This window comes from Lampetra fluviatilis, chromosome 23, assembly GCF_964198595.1.
Source record: "Lampetra fluviatilis chromosome 23, kcLamFluv1.1, whole genome shotgun sequence".
Taxonomy (NCBI): Eukaryota; Metazoa; Chordata; class Hyperoartia; order Petromyzontiformes; family Petromyzontidae; genus Lampetra; species Lampetra fluviatilis.
This window is the reverse complement of record NC_136297.1, coordinates 9,688,990-9,703,933: the sequence shown is the minus strand read 5'-3', so window position 1 is coordinate 9,703,933 and position 14,944 is coordinate 9,688,990. Positions and strand designations below refer to the sequence as shown.

The window sequence follows — 14,944 nt, the reverse complement described above, 5'->3', positions numbered from 1 at the left end:
GGTTTCCACGTTTACCACGTGACTGGCTCTCACCCCGCCCCTCCCCCCAAAACAAACCCCGCCCCTCCCTTCGGGATGATGTCACCAAGGAATCACGTGACTGGGTCTACCCCCCTCCACCACTAGCGTCCTCCCCTCGCCCCCTCCCTCTCACCACCCTGCAAACCTCACCAGCCCCCACCCCTCCCCTCCCCCACCAGCCCTACCCCTTTCCCACTGACCCCGCCCTTTCCCCACCAGCCCCGCCCCTCCCCCACCAGCCCCGCCCCTCCCACCTGCCCCACCCCTTTCGATTGAGTTTGGGGTTCGATTCAAAAAAACTTTTTTTCTTCTTGGTTCTTTCGGTAAAGTCACGTAGAAGGGAAATAATAAAATAATAAAAATTAAACATAATAAAATACAATTCTCACGACGTTTCGGCCACAACGCAAGCAGCCGTCCTCAGGTGAAGAACAGGGCTGTCGGAAAGACAGCGTCCGAATGAACACCACCAAGCTTGGCAGCGTATATTATTTAAGCAGGGGTTAGAGGAGGAGAGCGCCTTGACAAAGGCATTTACATATCAACAGAGGAATTTAGCATATTTATTTTTATTATTGTATTATTTCCCTTTTCGTGACTTTACCGAAAGAACCAAGAAGATGAATCCCTGCAGTCACGAAAGCTTGAAATCGAAATTTAACAGTTTTTTTGTGTTTTTATCTCGCTTGCTCGATTATCTCGTCTCGTTCCCACCGTTTCATCTCGCGGTGAGATTATAATTCAGTAATGAGTTTGCACCCATGCACGCGTACCCACGGTGACTAATCGAAATGTCACAATATAGGGCCACAGAGCTGGGGCAATTGCGATTTCACGCGCCGAGAAAAAAGTATTCTCTCGACGGTCAACGAAACCTTTCGCAAGTAAAACATTTTTGTAAATGACGATAATTATTTCATGGGACCTCCTTTGCCAGTACCAACATATACTAATAGGGGTTTTCCCCTTTTTTCTGGCAACAAAAACTGACACCTTTTGTAAGGAATCATGCTTACATTAACCACAATACTTGCAGTCAAATGCAAACAAAAAACACTACTCTGATAAATGTATGCATTGTCTTTGAAACTGGTGTGGACCAATCAGTTTCAAAGACAATGCATACATTTATCAGAGTATTGTTTTTTGTTTGCATTTGACTGCAAGTATTGTGGTTAATGTAAGCATGATTCCTTGTAAAAGGTGTCAGTTTTTGTTGCCAGAAAAAAGGGGAAAACCCCTATTAGTATTACGATAATTATTGCTATGGTGATGATGGACTGAGCCGAACCCTGACATTTTCGGACAGCGAGCGCTCTGGCAGCATCTGGCTTTCAAATCTAGAATGGCGAAGTATGGTCAAATCACACTACGCCTGCAGTAACGCACGTGGCCCTGCAGAGGACGCCAGCAGCTCGCAAATGCGCCGACTGTGCATTCGGATTACACTGGCCAAGACACTTTTTCTGGCATAAGGTATTCCAACGGTTCAAATGTAATTCTGGGGTGCTGATTCCAAATCTAGCATCAGTTTTTGTCTATCACATCAGGTTTTTGAGATATCAAATATTGCATTTTCAATAAAATCTGCAAAAGAAAAATATTAAATAAATGTGGATATCTACATACAATGCTATTATAAACACACTATCCTAAAAATACAGCACCATATTTTAACACTAAAGCAGTCACTGACTCGCAACAACTTGCAATCATAAGTGACAGAGTTAATTTCGGGTAAAATCAATGAAAATGGGGTATGCCGATAGCATAAAAATGAGATGTGATAGAGCAAATCTGAGATCAGTTTTGGAATCAGCACCCTGAAATTAGTCTAAAACAGCTGCAAAAGTCCAGGCCAGAAAAAAATGTTTTTTTGTTGTTGACCAGTGTTATAGGACGCACCTCCCCCCCCCCCCCGTATTGTAAAGCAAGAGTTGGGGGTGCGTCATATAATCCGGTATGTGTGTGTGTGTGCGTGTGAGACCCGATTTGTACACTTTTATTAACACAAGTCTCGGGTGCGTCTTACTTTCCGGAGCGTCTTATAATACGGAACATACGGTACAGCAGCAAGGATGGTACTGTGTTAATAGGTGCTCGCCAGCTTTCGTTTCTGAAGTGCTGATGTTCACGCATACACATTCACCAAAGGCAAAGGGTCCCCCTATAGCCTTCGCAGACTGTTGGGGCAAGTGCTGTTGGTAAGCACCTATGAAGGCCGGAACGTCACACGAGGGGGGTGGGTGGCCGGCACCACGCCCGACCGCCTTTGTCTCCCCCAGTGGCGATGTTAATACATCGCCACCAGGTACTCATTTGAGGCTGAGTCGACCTGAGGGAGGCCTCGGACCGATTCAGATAATCGTCACCTGTGTTTGTGGCCGTGAGCGAGAATCGAACTCGGGTCACCGGTTTCGTAGTGCAGCGCGCTAACCACTGCACGACCGCCCCCCTACTCTCTCACACGCGCACACGTAACAAAGACAAAGATCCCTGTAGAATATAGCATTTGATTGGCTACTGGGGCAAGTGCTGTTAGCGAGCACCTATTAAGGCCGGTACGACTTATGAAGGGGTGGAATAACCTGCTGTGTCCTGATTTTTGGGCCACCCTGTACAGAGTTGCTTCATATTCCCAGGGTGGGGGGGGGGTTGGAGGTGGCCGAGTGTCGCAGAGGTCAGAGAATGGAGTGCCACCGCTGAGATTCTGAATTTCAATCCGAGTTTCGGTCGCCCGCTAACTAATTCCAGATTCACAAGCGTAGAATGCATGACATTCCGTTTCACAATTGACGAAATGTTACAGCTGAAACCCCTCCCAAAGAAATAATGACAAGAGACTCAAGACATTCGTCAATAACGCGGTGGCGTTGAAGGGAAAATTATATAATAGGCGACGTTTAGGGCAATGGGCCTTTTTCATAGCACTTAGGCCAAATATTTAGTGAACAATAAGAACTGGAGCCCGCACATTACACTCTTGACCTGATGATAATTACATGTTTTAACATTTCTGGTGACCAATAATAAACATATGAATAGTTACACGAAGAATAATCACAAAGCCTCGCTAAATAAACGAATTTATATGATAAAGTAAACATGCGCAAACATGTCGCTGGCACATTGCGGCGTGGGAAGATATATTCTTGTGAGCACAATCCACTTAGCAATGCATTCCCAGGGCCTAGATACCACTTCAGTAGAAAAAAAAATTGCTCGGCTGCCATGCAACGTACATTTCACCCGAGCAGGGCGTGTGCGAAAAGTTCAGCACTCACCAGGATGTGGATAAAACAATATCACAGAATTACTCTTTGATTCTTTCGGTAAAGTCACGTATTAAGAGAAAATAATAAATTCAATACTAGCATACGACGTTTCGATTGCAACACGAGCAATCATCATCAGGTATAAATGAAATAGAAACACAAATCTAGTATACTTAGAAATGTAATGTAATACAACAGAGAGTCGGATAACATAACAGTCAACACCCTACCTGGTTGATTACGTTCTTCCTGAGAATGCTAAATTTTGTTGTATTACATTACATTTCTAAGTATACTAGATTTGTGTTTCTATTTCATTTATACCTGATGAGGATTGCTTGTGTTGCAATCGAAACGTCGTATGCTAGTATTAAATTGATTATTTTATCTTTATACGTGACTTTACCGAAAGAACCAAAGGGTAATTCCTGCAGTCACGAAAGCTCCAAATTATGTTTAATATCACAGAAGTGCTTCTGTGACACCTCGTTCCGCGGGCCGTTCTTTGGCACGGGGAGATGCACGCCGCTCGCTGCTTGAGGAGTTCCGGATGGACGCGCCGTCTCGTGGCATGACATCGACGGGACAAATGCAATGAAATTGTGAAAGATGCAGAAAAATTGTTCCGCGTGCACCAGGGTGGAGAATGAGGTCATCACGGCCTCGTCGCGCACCGTCAGATGGAATTAAAGCGAAGCCGACTTAGATGAGTCATACACCTCTAACCTTTACACCTGTTGTTGGGGGGGAGGGAGAGCGGGGGGGGGGTATTACTTGCACCTGATGCTCCCACCAAGGAACGCACACACACACCACGCGTCATCACACCGTGCTGTCATCACACATACACATCGTTTTCATGACGCACCAAGACTCTCGCCAAACGCCACTCGCTCATCACACCCCCTCGACTCTCATCGCACACCACACATTCATCATCACACACCACGCACTCATCACATCGTGAACTCATCACACACACACATCACACACTATCATCACATCGGAAACTCATCACACACGCGCGCCACCCGTTCATCACACACCGCTATGTGCACACACACGCACACAACAACGTATTCACCACTACACATCACGCTCTCATCACACCACGCTGTGATCACCACGGCCCCAGCCATGAATCACACCCCACATTCTTATCATATAGCGCTATCCCAATTCACACATCGCACTCAATCATCACACACACACACACCATAATCTCATTACACATTCATTACATCTCGATCATTTTCATCGCACACCAAAAGTAAAGATCCCCCGTATAGCCTGAACAGACTTTTGGGGCAAGCGCTGTTAGCGAGCATCTTTAGAGGCCGGCACGACACACGAGGGGTGGGTGGCCAGGACCACGTCCGGCCGCCTTTGTCTCACTAGTGGCGACGTTTACTACACACCGCACAAGGTACTCATTTGAGGCCGAGTCGACCCAGGACCGGTTCAGATAATCGTCACCGGTGTTGGCCGTGAGCGGGAAAATCGAACTCGGGTCGCCGGGGTTCGTAGCGCAGCACCACCAAGACAAAGACAAAGACCCCCCGTATTGACTTAACAGACTGTTGGGGCAAGTGCTGTTAGCGAGCACCTACACCACCACAACCACCACCGCAACTCTCATCACACTCCAATCCTTCCCATCCCCCGCCCTCCCTCTCTCTCGGACAGGGGCACCGCACGCATCTCCGGTGGCAGGGCGCTCACTGTGCCGACACAGGTAGGGAGGGAGGAGGAGGAGGTCGGCAGGCAGGCTAGGGCCAGACTCGCGTGCTGCCGGAGTTAACGGAGCGTGGCCGTGGCCGCCCGCGGCACCCCCCCCCCCCCCCCACAGACTCGCGCGCGGCTTCTGTCATCCTCGATCCTCATCCTGTTCGCTCTCAGTCTCCGCGCAAGCGCCGTCCCGAGCTTCACCGCGCGCGACTTTGTTTGCGACGCACGCGCGCGACGCTCCGTTGGCGTTCAATCGCGCAGCAAAAAAACAACCCACGCATAGGGCAGAGGTCCGACGTCGTGGCAATTTGGGGCGAGTGCTGCGAGCGAGCGCCCAAAACGGCGCGCGCGAAGCGGTGGTTGGACAGAGGCACGCCCGCCTGCATTTGTCTCCGCCGTGCGCGAATGTTTGCACCCCGCATAAAGGTGTTGATTTGAGGCCGAGTCGACCTAGGGGAGTCCCAGGACCGATCGAGATGTGTTCGTCACCGATGTTGGACGTGAGTTGCGAAACAAACTCGGGTCGCCGGTTGCATAGCGTGTAGTGCGCTAAGCGATGCACCACCGCTCCCCACATACAAACGCACGCACGGACACCCCAGAAACCCTTAGAGACTATGAACGAACACCTATTAAGGTGGAACGGTGCACGAGAGGGTGATATGGTCAGTACCACGCTCGGACGCCTTTGTCTCCCCAGTGGATGCCTGGAACGCTCTCCCTTCCGATATTAGGAAGCTACTGGAGCTATGCACTTTCGCATCTCGATAAAAAAAAACTAATTTCTTCAGAGCTGCTAGTTTGTTTCGTTTGTTGTCCTTCCCCCGCGCCTCCAATTATCACGGTTGGCTACGTACGGTGCGAAAGAAAGTTCAACGTACATACATCTACGGAGAGCAGTGCGGTCGTTGTTGTGAGCGCACTGCTCTCTACGAAGTACGAACCCGGCGACCTGAGTCAGAGTCCCGATGAGTTAAGAGTCCCGATTCACGGGGCAATATCAAGCGGTGAACATTTCTCAGCCGGTCGCGGAAGAGCGCTCGTGGAACAAACGCGGACGTCCGGAATCACCGCCTCATTGGAGCCCCACACCATGATCGCTCCTCCTGGCTCTGGCCATCCTTCCTCGAAGACACTCGCTGGCGCGGCGAGAATCAGAATGCGTAAATATATAAATGCGTCGTTGAAACCCACCACTACCCGAACACAGCCAACTAGCAAGGGTTCATATTATTTGGGTCTTTCGGTGGAGTCACGTAGATTCAAAGAAAAATAACAAAAAACTACGTCGTTTCGATCGCAACACAAGCGGTCGTCATCAGAAAAAAGTAAGGGTTGTCACGTTAATAAAACGTGGCTAATTCGTCACTAGTACAGCACACCAGTTGTGTGTTGGAGAGCCAAGCCACAACTTTTACGTTTCGCCAGTAATTACAACTAGCTTCATCAGGCGATATACATATTTTTTTAACGACACATTTATATATTTACGCGATTTAACCCCAGAAAAAAACCCTCTAGTATGGATGATATTGGTCGCGAAAACCTACGTGTTAAGCTGAGAATCTGAATCTTTATTTCTACTTGAGAGGAATCCGATGAGCCACAAAGCTCTATTTTTTCCACAGACGTCCGGTCGTTCAGTCGTTCACAGACGTCCAGCCATGCACCGCATCGGAGCATCAAGAGGCCGATGCGCTCTTCTCCTCCGTGGATGGATCATCGCGAGCACGTGGCCGCAGTGGCGCGCACGACTGTGGCCACGTGACCCAGACGATGGGCCCCACGGCCACTTGAGTCACCCGCCGTCGTCTGCGCTCCATCAACGTGGGAGGCGCACCGGGAAAACAACAACACGCGGACCCTCTCCTGAAGCCCCCTCGTCATGGCCAGCGGACCTCGATAATGGCATTCGGCTCCAGCACATATTGCCATCATACGCAAGAGTGAAATTAGCGGTGAATATTTCGAACCGGTCCAAGGCCTTTCCGTAGGTGTGGAGCGTGCAAACATCGATGGGGCCATTGACCGTGGAGACGGAGCGATGGAATCAACTCGTGGGGCAGTTACTGGGTGGATTAGCGCATCGCGTGATGGTGAGCGACGGCGACTTCGAGGGGAGGGAGGCCTTCGTCCAGCGGTGGATTGACCGTGGCCGATGATGATAACGCAGAAGAGTCAATGACACGGTCAATATATTCACTTTTATTGGACACACACACACACACAAAGGTTATACTTATAACGTACACCAACAATAACTGTACTCGGTTCCTTCGGTAAAGTAACGGAAATAAATATACTCGCTTGTGTTGCGATCGAAACGTCGTGGGTATTTTGCTTTTATTATAAAAAAAATATATATTTCTAATTTTATTTTACTATTTTAATTGTGGGTGTTTTTTGCTCTTATTATTCTAATTTTTTTTATTTTTATTATTTTAATGTGTAATAAAATTGTATTATTTTTATTTAATTTTAATTTTGTTTGTTTATTATTTTGTTTTCTATTTACGTGACTTTACCGAAAGAACCGAGTATACATTTTGAAGTCAAAATGTATACTCGGTTACAGCGCTGACGATCCACTGCTGGATGGACGCCTCTCCACGCCGTGTCGGCCGTTGGGGTTTGACCATACTTCACCACGCTGGTCTAGAATCGAACTGACGTCGCTGGGTTCATAGCGCAAGTTGCGCTCACCACTGCGCAAAGCCACTGCTCACTCCCCATCCCCCACTGCCCCTCCCCTCACCTTCATCCCCCCCCCCCCCCCCACACTGCCCCTCCCCCCTTCCCCCCTCCCTCCTCCCCCCTCGGTCAATAAGTTACCTATGGTCGATAAACTCACTTTTATTACCCATAAAAGGAGATCTGTATTTGGGTAATGTTTCCATCTCACTCCAATTATCTCGATGAACCCAATTTCTGTTCTAAGCCATGCGTGCCCTATGACGTTTCGAGAAATGGCCCTTTTGCAGAGCAGTCGTAACTCATATAGCAGAAACATTATTATCACACGGAAAAAAAAACTCACCACGGTCAGAGCGGAGCGTTGGCGCAGTGGAACCTTGCAATGCGCTATGACCCTGGCCACCTCAGTTCGATTCCCGAGCAGGGCTAACGTCTGAACAGGCGCTGTACACCGCTTCACCGACTCGCCCTGATCAGCGTGGTGAGGTATGGTCAATACACCCCCCCCCCCCCACGACATAAATGCACACGGAGGCCTTCATCCAGCAGTGGATTGACACATTACTGGACATAATGGCTGATACGAGCACTGCTTTATAGAGTTGGCTAACGTTTCGGGCTACAACCTACGGCTAGATCACCTTGAACGCGGCTGACCTCGTCGGATTTTGTACTTGGGCTGCGACGTGGCCGGGAAATGGCAGTTCAGAAATTGGATTATTGAATCCATCTGTGCAGAGTTTTCAGCATTTACTCCCCCCCCCCCCCACCCCTCGTAAGTGTGGCGTGTTTTCTCCAAGCTCTCCGATTTTCTCCCCAACACGAAGCCAAATTGCTCATTAATGGAAATGGCCAAATTTTCCAACATAGGGCGCTGCTGAAAATTAGTCTTGAGACTCAGTTCGGCTCTTCTGGGTACATAAAGAGAGCATTATCACCATCATCATCCTCGTCGTCATCATTATCTTCTTCTTTCGCGTTGCAAGGTGAAATGTGCAAAGGTCATCGGTGGATATCGAGGTTATTAAGCCATTCTGTGTAGGCCCCCGTGAAGGCTTGGCACGCATACGTCCAGCAGTGGATTGACAAAACACGAGCCATCATTTAATTCATGTTTCATTTTTGCCACTGAACAATCGTCGTTCGTTCTCTCTCACACTCAATCCGTCGGTCACGCACTTGTACAGCTATCCATGCACGTGGCCTTGGACCGGAGCTGACGAGAGACGGCGCGTGGCCTGTGTATAACCGTTTGGAAGGAGTGGGGATATCAAGTAATCCACCCTTGTTATAGCTGTATAAATAAATGGGCACCACTAAAGATGTGCACCCACACACTCGCACAGAGACCCATTAACTCACACACAGAGACTCATGAACTCACGCAGAGACCCACAGACTCACACAGGGAGAAGTAGTCTCACACAGACACCCATAGACTCACACAGATACCCATAGACTCATCACACAGGGACCCATAGACTCGCACGGAAAACCCATTAACTCACATAGAGACCCATATAACGGCACACTCACACGGAGACTCAGGCTCAGAGAGAGAGAGAGAGAAAGCCTTAGACTCAGTATCCCCCACCACCAACTATTTGGTCTTCTCTTCCCCCCGCCCTTGCACTCGCTCACTCACTCAGTAACAGCGCAGTAATACAGCACAGAGCTTTCTTTTCATTTTAATGGGGAACAAAGTCGTAGCATCAGACGGACGAACAGAGCGAGAGAGAGAGAGAGAGCGCGCGATATTTTCCCGTCTGGTTGCATGTAGTCATGTAAACACATAGACAGACACTCACACACATTTATACAGCAACACACACACACGCACGTGCGCACACATACAGACACACGAAGATCTTTACAGACACGCGCGCACACGTATACACAAGCAAAAACACACACACAAGCAAACACACACATACACACAAGCAAACACATACACACGTACTCACAATCACACACACAGGCACAGATGGGCGCACAACGCGCACAACGTGGTTATAGGTGAAGGAAACACAAACACGGCATGTGTTTATGGCGTCTGCATGTGTGTGTGTGTTGCCTTTGTTTGCCTGCCTTTGTCTTTGTGTGTTTGCGTTTGTCCGGGTGTACGTATGTACTTAGTCGTGTGTGCACGCCTGTGTGTCTGTATATATATGTGTCTCTGTGTTTATGTATGAGTATCTGCATGTGTCGTTAATGTGCTCCTTTGTGTACGCGCGCGTGTGTGTGTGTGTGCATCTCTATCAGCACGTGTGCATCTACGGGGTGTTTAGTTTGTGAGTGTGTCTGTGTGTAGGACTGTGTTTGGTTTGTAGGTTTAGGGGGTATGTATGTGTATGTGTGTGCGTGTGTGTGTGTCGACACACCAGTGACGATTATCTGAACTGGGGCTGGGCCTCCCCTAGGTCGACTCAGTCGGAAAAATTAGTACCCGGTACGGTGTGTAAACATCGCAACTGGGGAGACAAATGCGGCCGGGCGTGGTGCTGGCCACCCACCCCCTCGTGTGCCGTGCCGGCCTTTACAGGTGCTCGCTCACAGCACTTACCCCCAACAGTCTGTTAAGCCTATACGGGGGATCTTTGTCTTTGTGTACACACGTATATGACTGTGTGGAGTCCAGTGGTTCGATTCCCACTCACGACCAATAACAGCTACAGCGAATATTTGAACCGGTCCTGTATTCGAGTTGCCGTCTATGTAAGTAGGTATACGAATTCAATGTGGAATAACGTCTAATTTTGCGTTTTATTTACAACCTTCAATGTTGAGTGTGTTATTTAATACATATTTTGTCTGGAAATAAAATTATTAAGAGAGATATACTCAGCATCAATAATCACGACGTTACGATGTTTTTTTTGCAAACAAAAAAAAACGGACGATACGATTATCGGTAAACATGTTTTTATTTATCGTGCCATATATCGTAGTCGTGGAGTTCTTTCGCGGCCACCCGAGCCGTCTCCGCGAGTGTCGTGTATGAGTGGTGTAGCGATGGAGTGCGCAGGCGGTGCAACTGCACCCAGGGGCCCGTGGGTTGGGGAAGCCGAGGCGCGTGTGTGTGTGTTTGTCTTTGTTGAGTCCGTGGGGAGCGGTGGTGGAGCGGTTAGCGCGACGCTGCGCGACGAACCCGGCGAACCAGAGTTCGATTCTCGCTCACGGCCAACGACACCGGTGGCGATTATCTGAACGGGTCCTGGGCCTCCCCTAGGTCGACTCAGCCTCAAATGTGTACCACTCGAGAGACAAAGGCGGCCGGGCGTGGTGCAGGATACCCACCCCCTCGTGTGCCGTGTCCGCCTTCGTAGGTGCTCGCTAACGGCACTTGCCCCAATAGTCTGTCCAGGCTATACGGGAGGACCTTTGTCTTTGTATTTATCACAATTCGCCATTAACTCAAATCATGAACGAATCATGAACGTCTTCACTCTATGTCTCTGAAATCGGGTGGTAAATCTGGTGATGATACTGATGGTGGTGCTGGTAGTGATGGTATTGGTGACTGTGATGGTGGTGGTGATTTGCGATGGTCATGTTTGTGGTGCTGGTAGTGATGGGGATGCTGATGGTGGTGGTAATTGTGGTGATAATCGCGGTAAAGTATCATTAGCGTGAATGCTGGTGATGTCCGTGTTGACCGTGGTGCCGTTGGTATAGCATGGGTATTGATGACAGTGAAGATGGCGACGACGATGATGATGAGACGGGGGACATGGGGAGGAAGGGAGACGTGATTAGGAGGGAAGGGGGGTCTCAGAAAGGGGGACTGAGCGGGCTCTAACGGAGAGCAGGAGGGAGACAGATGAGTAGGGCGTGGGGCGTGGTGGTGTGGACTCATCTGACGAACAGAATTGACGCGTGCGTGTGTGTGTGTGTGTACACGCACACACGTGCACGTGTGTGTGTATGCTCGTGTGTCTTTGCGCGTGCGTGCGCGTGCGCGCGCTCAAGGGTAGAGGCAGTCTCGTGTGTCGAGGGTCAGGTAGACCTCCGCCTTGCACTGCAGAGTGGCCGGGAGCTCGGACAGGGGCTCGCAGCTCTGCAGGTACGGGGTCACGTCCTTCACGCAGATGCCCTGCGCGGAGGGAGCGGCACGGGCACACGCACAGGCACACACGCGGTACATACACGTGCAAACAAAGATCCCCCCCGCGATAGTCTTAACGGACTGTTGGGGAAAGTGCTGTCAGCGAGGCCGACGCGACACGCGAGAGGGTGGTTGGCCGGCACCACCGCTCCCCAGGGGCGATGTGGACACTCATTTGAGGCTGAGTCGACCTAGGACCGTTTCAGATTATTGGGATCGTGTAGCACAGCGCACTGAGCGCTACACTACCGCTCCTCACCATGTCCATATATAGCCACACTGGTATATATAAGTCCAGTATATGCACGAGGTATACGGGCGTATATACATACAGGTACACACTCACACGGGTACATGGGTGCACACGCACACGGGTACATATATGACGACATATGCTTATATGTACCCCCGTGTAGCTTTAACAGACTATAGGGTCAAGTGCTGTTAGCGAGCACCTATGAAGGCCGGCACGGCACACGATGGGGGTGGGTGGCCAACACCACGCCCGACCGCCTTTGTCTTCCCAGTGGCGATGTTTGCATATCGCACCAAGGTACTCATTCTGAGGCTGAGTCGACCTAGGGGAGGCCCAGGACCGGTTCAGATAATCATCACCGGTGTTGGCCGTGAGCGGGAATCAAACCCGGGTCGCCAGGTCTGTAGCGCACCGCGTTAACCGCTGCACTACCGCTCCCAATATATATACACACGGACACATACAGGGACGTACACGGGCACACGTATACACACACGGCTACGTACACAGACGCATGTACGTATACACACAGGCACAAGCAGACATCCATTCGGCTCTGTGTTTTCACATGCCAGTCAATTAAATACATCAATATACACGTTTAGCCCATGGGCCTATTGGCTCTGCAGACGTGTGTATGTTGAACTTCTTTCGCACCGTACGTAGGCAACGGCGCTGATCGGAGGCCAACATTAACCGGCAGCGCGGTTTGTTTAACCCGAAACCAAACCCGGGACCGCTTTTAAGCCTCTGGGTCTCATCAGACTTGTGGAACTGCCTGCCAGCGGATCTGAGGGCTTCACAATCATTAAGCAAGCTTAAGTGAAATCTAAAAAGTTACCTTTTAAAACTTGCTTTTACTTCTGATTATTTTATAGTGTTAGATTTTTTTTGAAATGCCTTCGATAGCAATTTATTATAATGCAATTTAGTTTTGTATGGAAATAGCTTTTATTGTTCTTGCGATTTCGTCCTTTTACAATAATTTCGCTTATCTGCAGAGCATTTTGAATGGCATCCTTTGCACGAAATAGTGCTCTAGAAATTAAGACACCTGTGACACACCTGCATGAACCGACCCACGCCTGCACACACCGACGCACATATGTGCACACATTTGTACACACCTATCCACACCTGTACCCACACCTGTACAAACCGTTCCACGGCTGCACGTATGCCTGTTGAACTTCTTTCGCGCCGTACGTAGCCAACCGTGCTAATCGGAGGTGCGGGGGAAGGATAACGAGCTAAACATAAAAGGCAGATATTTTTTTACACACACCTGTTCACACCAACCCACGCCTGTCAACACACGTGTAAACAGCGAGCCATGCCTGCATGCACACACACACTCGCACACACACACTCGCACACACACATTCGCACACACACACTCGCACACACACCTGTACAATCGACCCACGCCTGCACACACACCTGTACACACACTCCTGTACACACCGACCAACGCCTGTACACACACACCTGTACACACACACACCTGCACACACACTCCTGTACACACCGACCCATACCTGCACACACACTCCTGTACACACCAACCCATACCTGCACACACACACACCTGCACACACACACACCTGTACACACACACACCTGCACACACCCTCCTGTACACACCGACCCACGTCCTGCACACACACACACCTGTACACAACTCACACACACACGCCTGTACACACCGACCCACACCTGTACACACACACCTGTACACACACACCTGCACACACACACACACACCTGCACACACACTCACGCCTGCACACACACACACCTGCACACACACTCACACACACACACACCTGCACACACACACACCTGTACACACACTCTCACAAACACACACGCACCGTGCCGCGCCCAGCGCTGCCCACGCGCTTCGGATGCTGCTGCTGCTGCAGCACGGGCAGCAGGAGGTTGCGCATCAGCTCCACGCCGTCAGCGTCCGCGATGCCCCGAGCCGCCACCGCCGCCGGCGCCGTCTCCTCGTCATCGTCGGGCACCGCAGCCGCCGCCTGCCCCGCCGCGAGACCCGCTCCGTCTCTCGCTTCGCCGTCCGCGGGGAGCAGCGAGCGGCGCGCGAACGGCGAGCGGCGGATGCCGGAGAGAAGCCCAGAGGCGCGTCCCACCGAGTAGTAGCTGGGACCCGTGGCCTGCTTGTACCACGCCTCGGTCGGGTCGGCCACCAGCGTGGCCAGCACCATGCAGGCGAGAGTGGCCGCTGCGCTAGCAGGCTTCATGGTGTTTCTAGAGATGATGCCGATGGTGGTGGTGGTGGTGCTGGTGGTGGTTGATGATGCGGCTGCTGCTGCTGCTGCTTGGTGGTGGAGGTGATAGCGTATGCTCGTGGTGGTGGTTGGTGATGGTGGTGGTGGTGCTGATCTCTGTCAGTGGTTGGTGCGAAGTGCTGTGAGCCCCGTGCCTTATAAAGGAGGATTTGAGAAGGGGGGTTGACGTCATGGGCGAGATTGTGAGGGGGGCACCGTGCTCGGCCGCCTACCGCCTCCTCATCCTCCTACTCATCTTCCTACATTGCTCATCATCATCATCCTCCTACCTCCTCATCCTACCTCAAAGCCCCCCCTCCCCTCTCCCACGCTCCCAATCACTTTAACTTAATTCTCAACATCGTCAGACTCATCCAAGTTACTGCAACGTCGCCCTCCTCACCATCATCATCATCGGCATCATTTCCTGCTCATACCTCGCTACTTTCTTTCTCAACCCTCATCCTCCTACTCGTACACCAACCTCCACCTCCTCCACCTCCTCCTCATCATCATCATCAACTTCATCTCCGTCAGCTCCCCCATCAACTTCGTCTCGAGCTTTGCACCTTGC

General features: G+C 50.5%; 1 protein-coding gene across 1 annotated transcript; it reads right to left on the bottom strand.

The window, feature by feature from the left end:
* Nucleotides 1-10,463: 10,463 nt before the first annotated feature.
* On the bottom strand, nucleotides 10,464-14,484 carry LOC144940920 (neuropeptide B-like). The gene is made up of 2 exons (XM_078867428.1): nucleotides 13,954-14,484; nucleotides 10,464-11,811 (listed from the first exon to the last, which is right to left on the bottom strand). Exons 1-2 carry the CDS (start codon nucleotides 14,341-14,343, stop codon nucleotides 11,683-11,685), a joined length of 519 nt encoding a protein of 172 aa, XP_078723554.1. The 5' UTR covers nucleotides 14,344-14,484; the 3' UTR covers nucleotides 10,464-11,682.
* Nucleotides 14,485-14,944: the final 460 nt, after the last annotated feature.

Coding starts and splice junctions, on each gene's coding strand:
- LOC144940920 (XM_078867428.1), bottom strand. CDS start 14,343: ATGAAGCCTGCTAGCGCAGCGGCCACTCTCGCCTGCATGGTGCTGGCC. Junction 11,812..13,953: donor GCAGCGCTGGGCGCGGCACG/GTGCGTGTGTGT, acceptor CCCTCCGCGCAG/GGCATCTGCGTGAAGGACGT.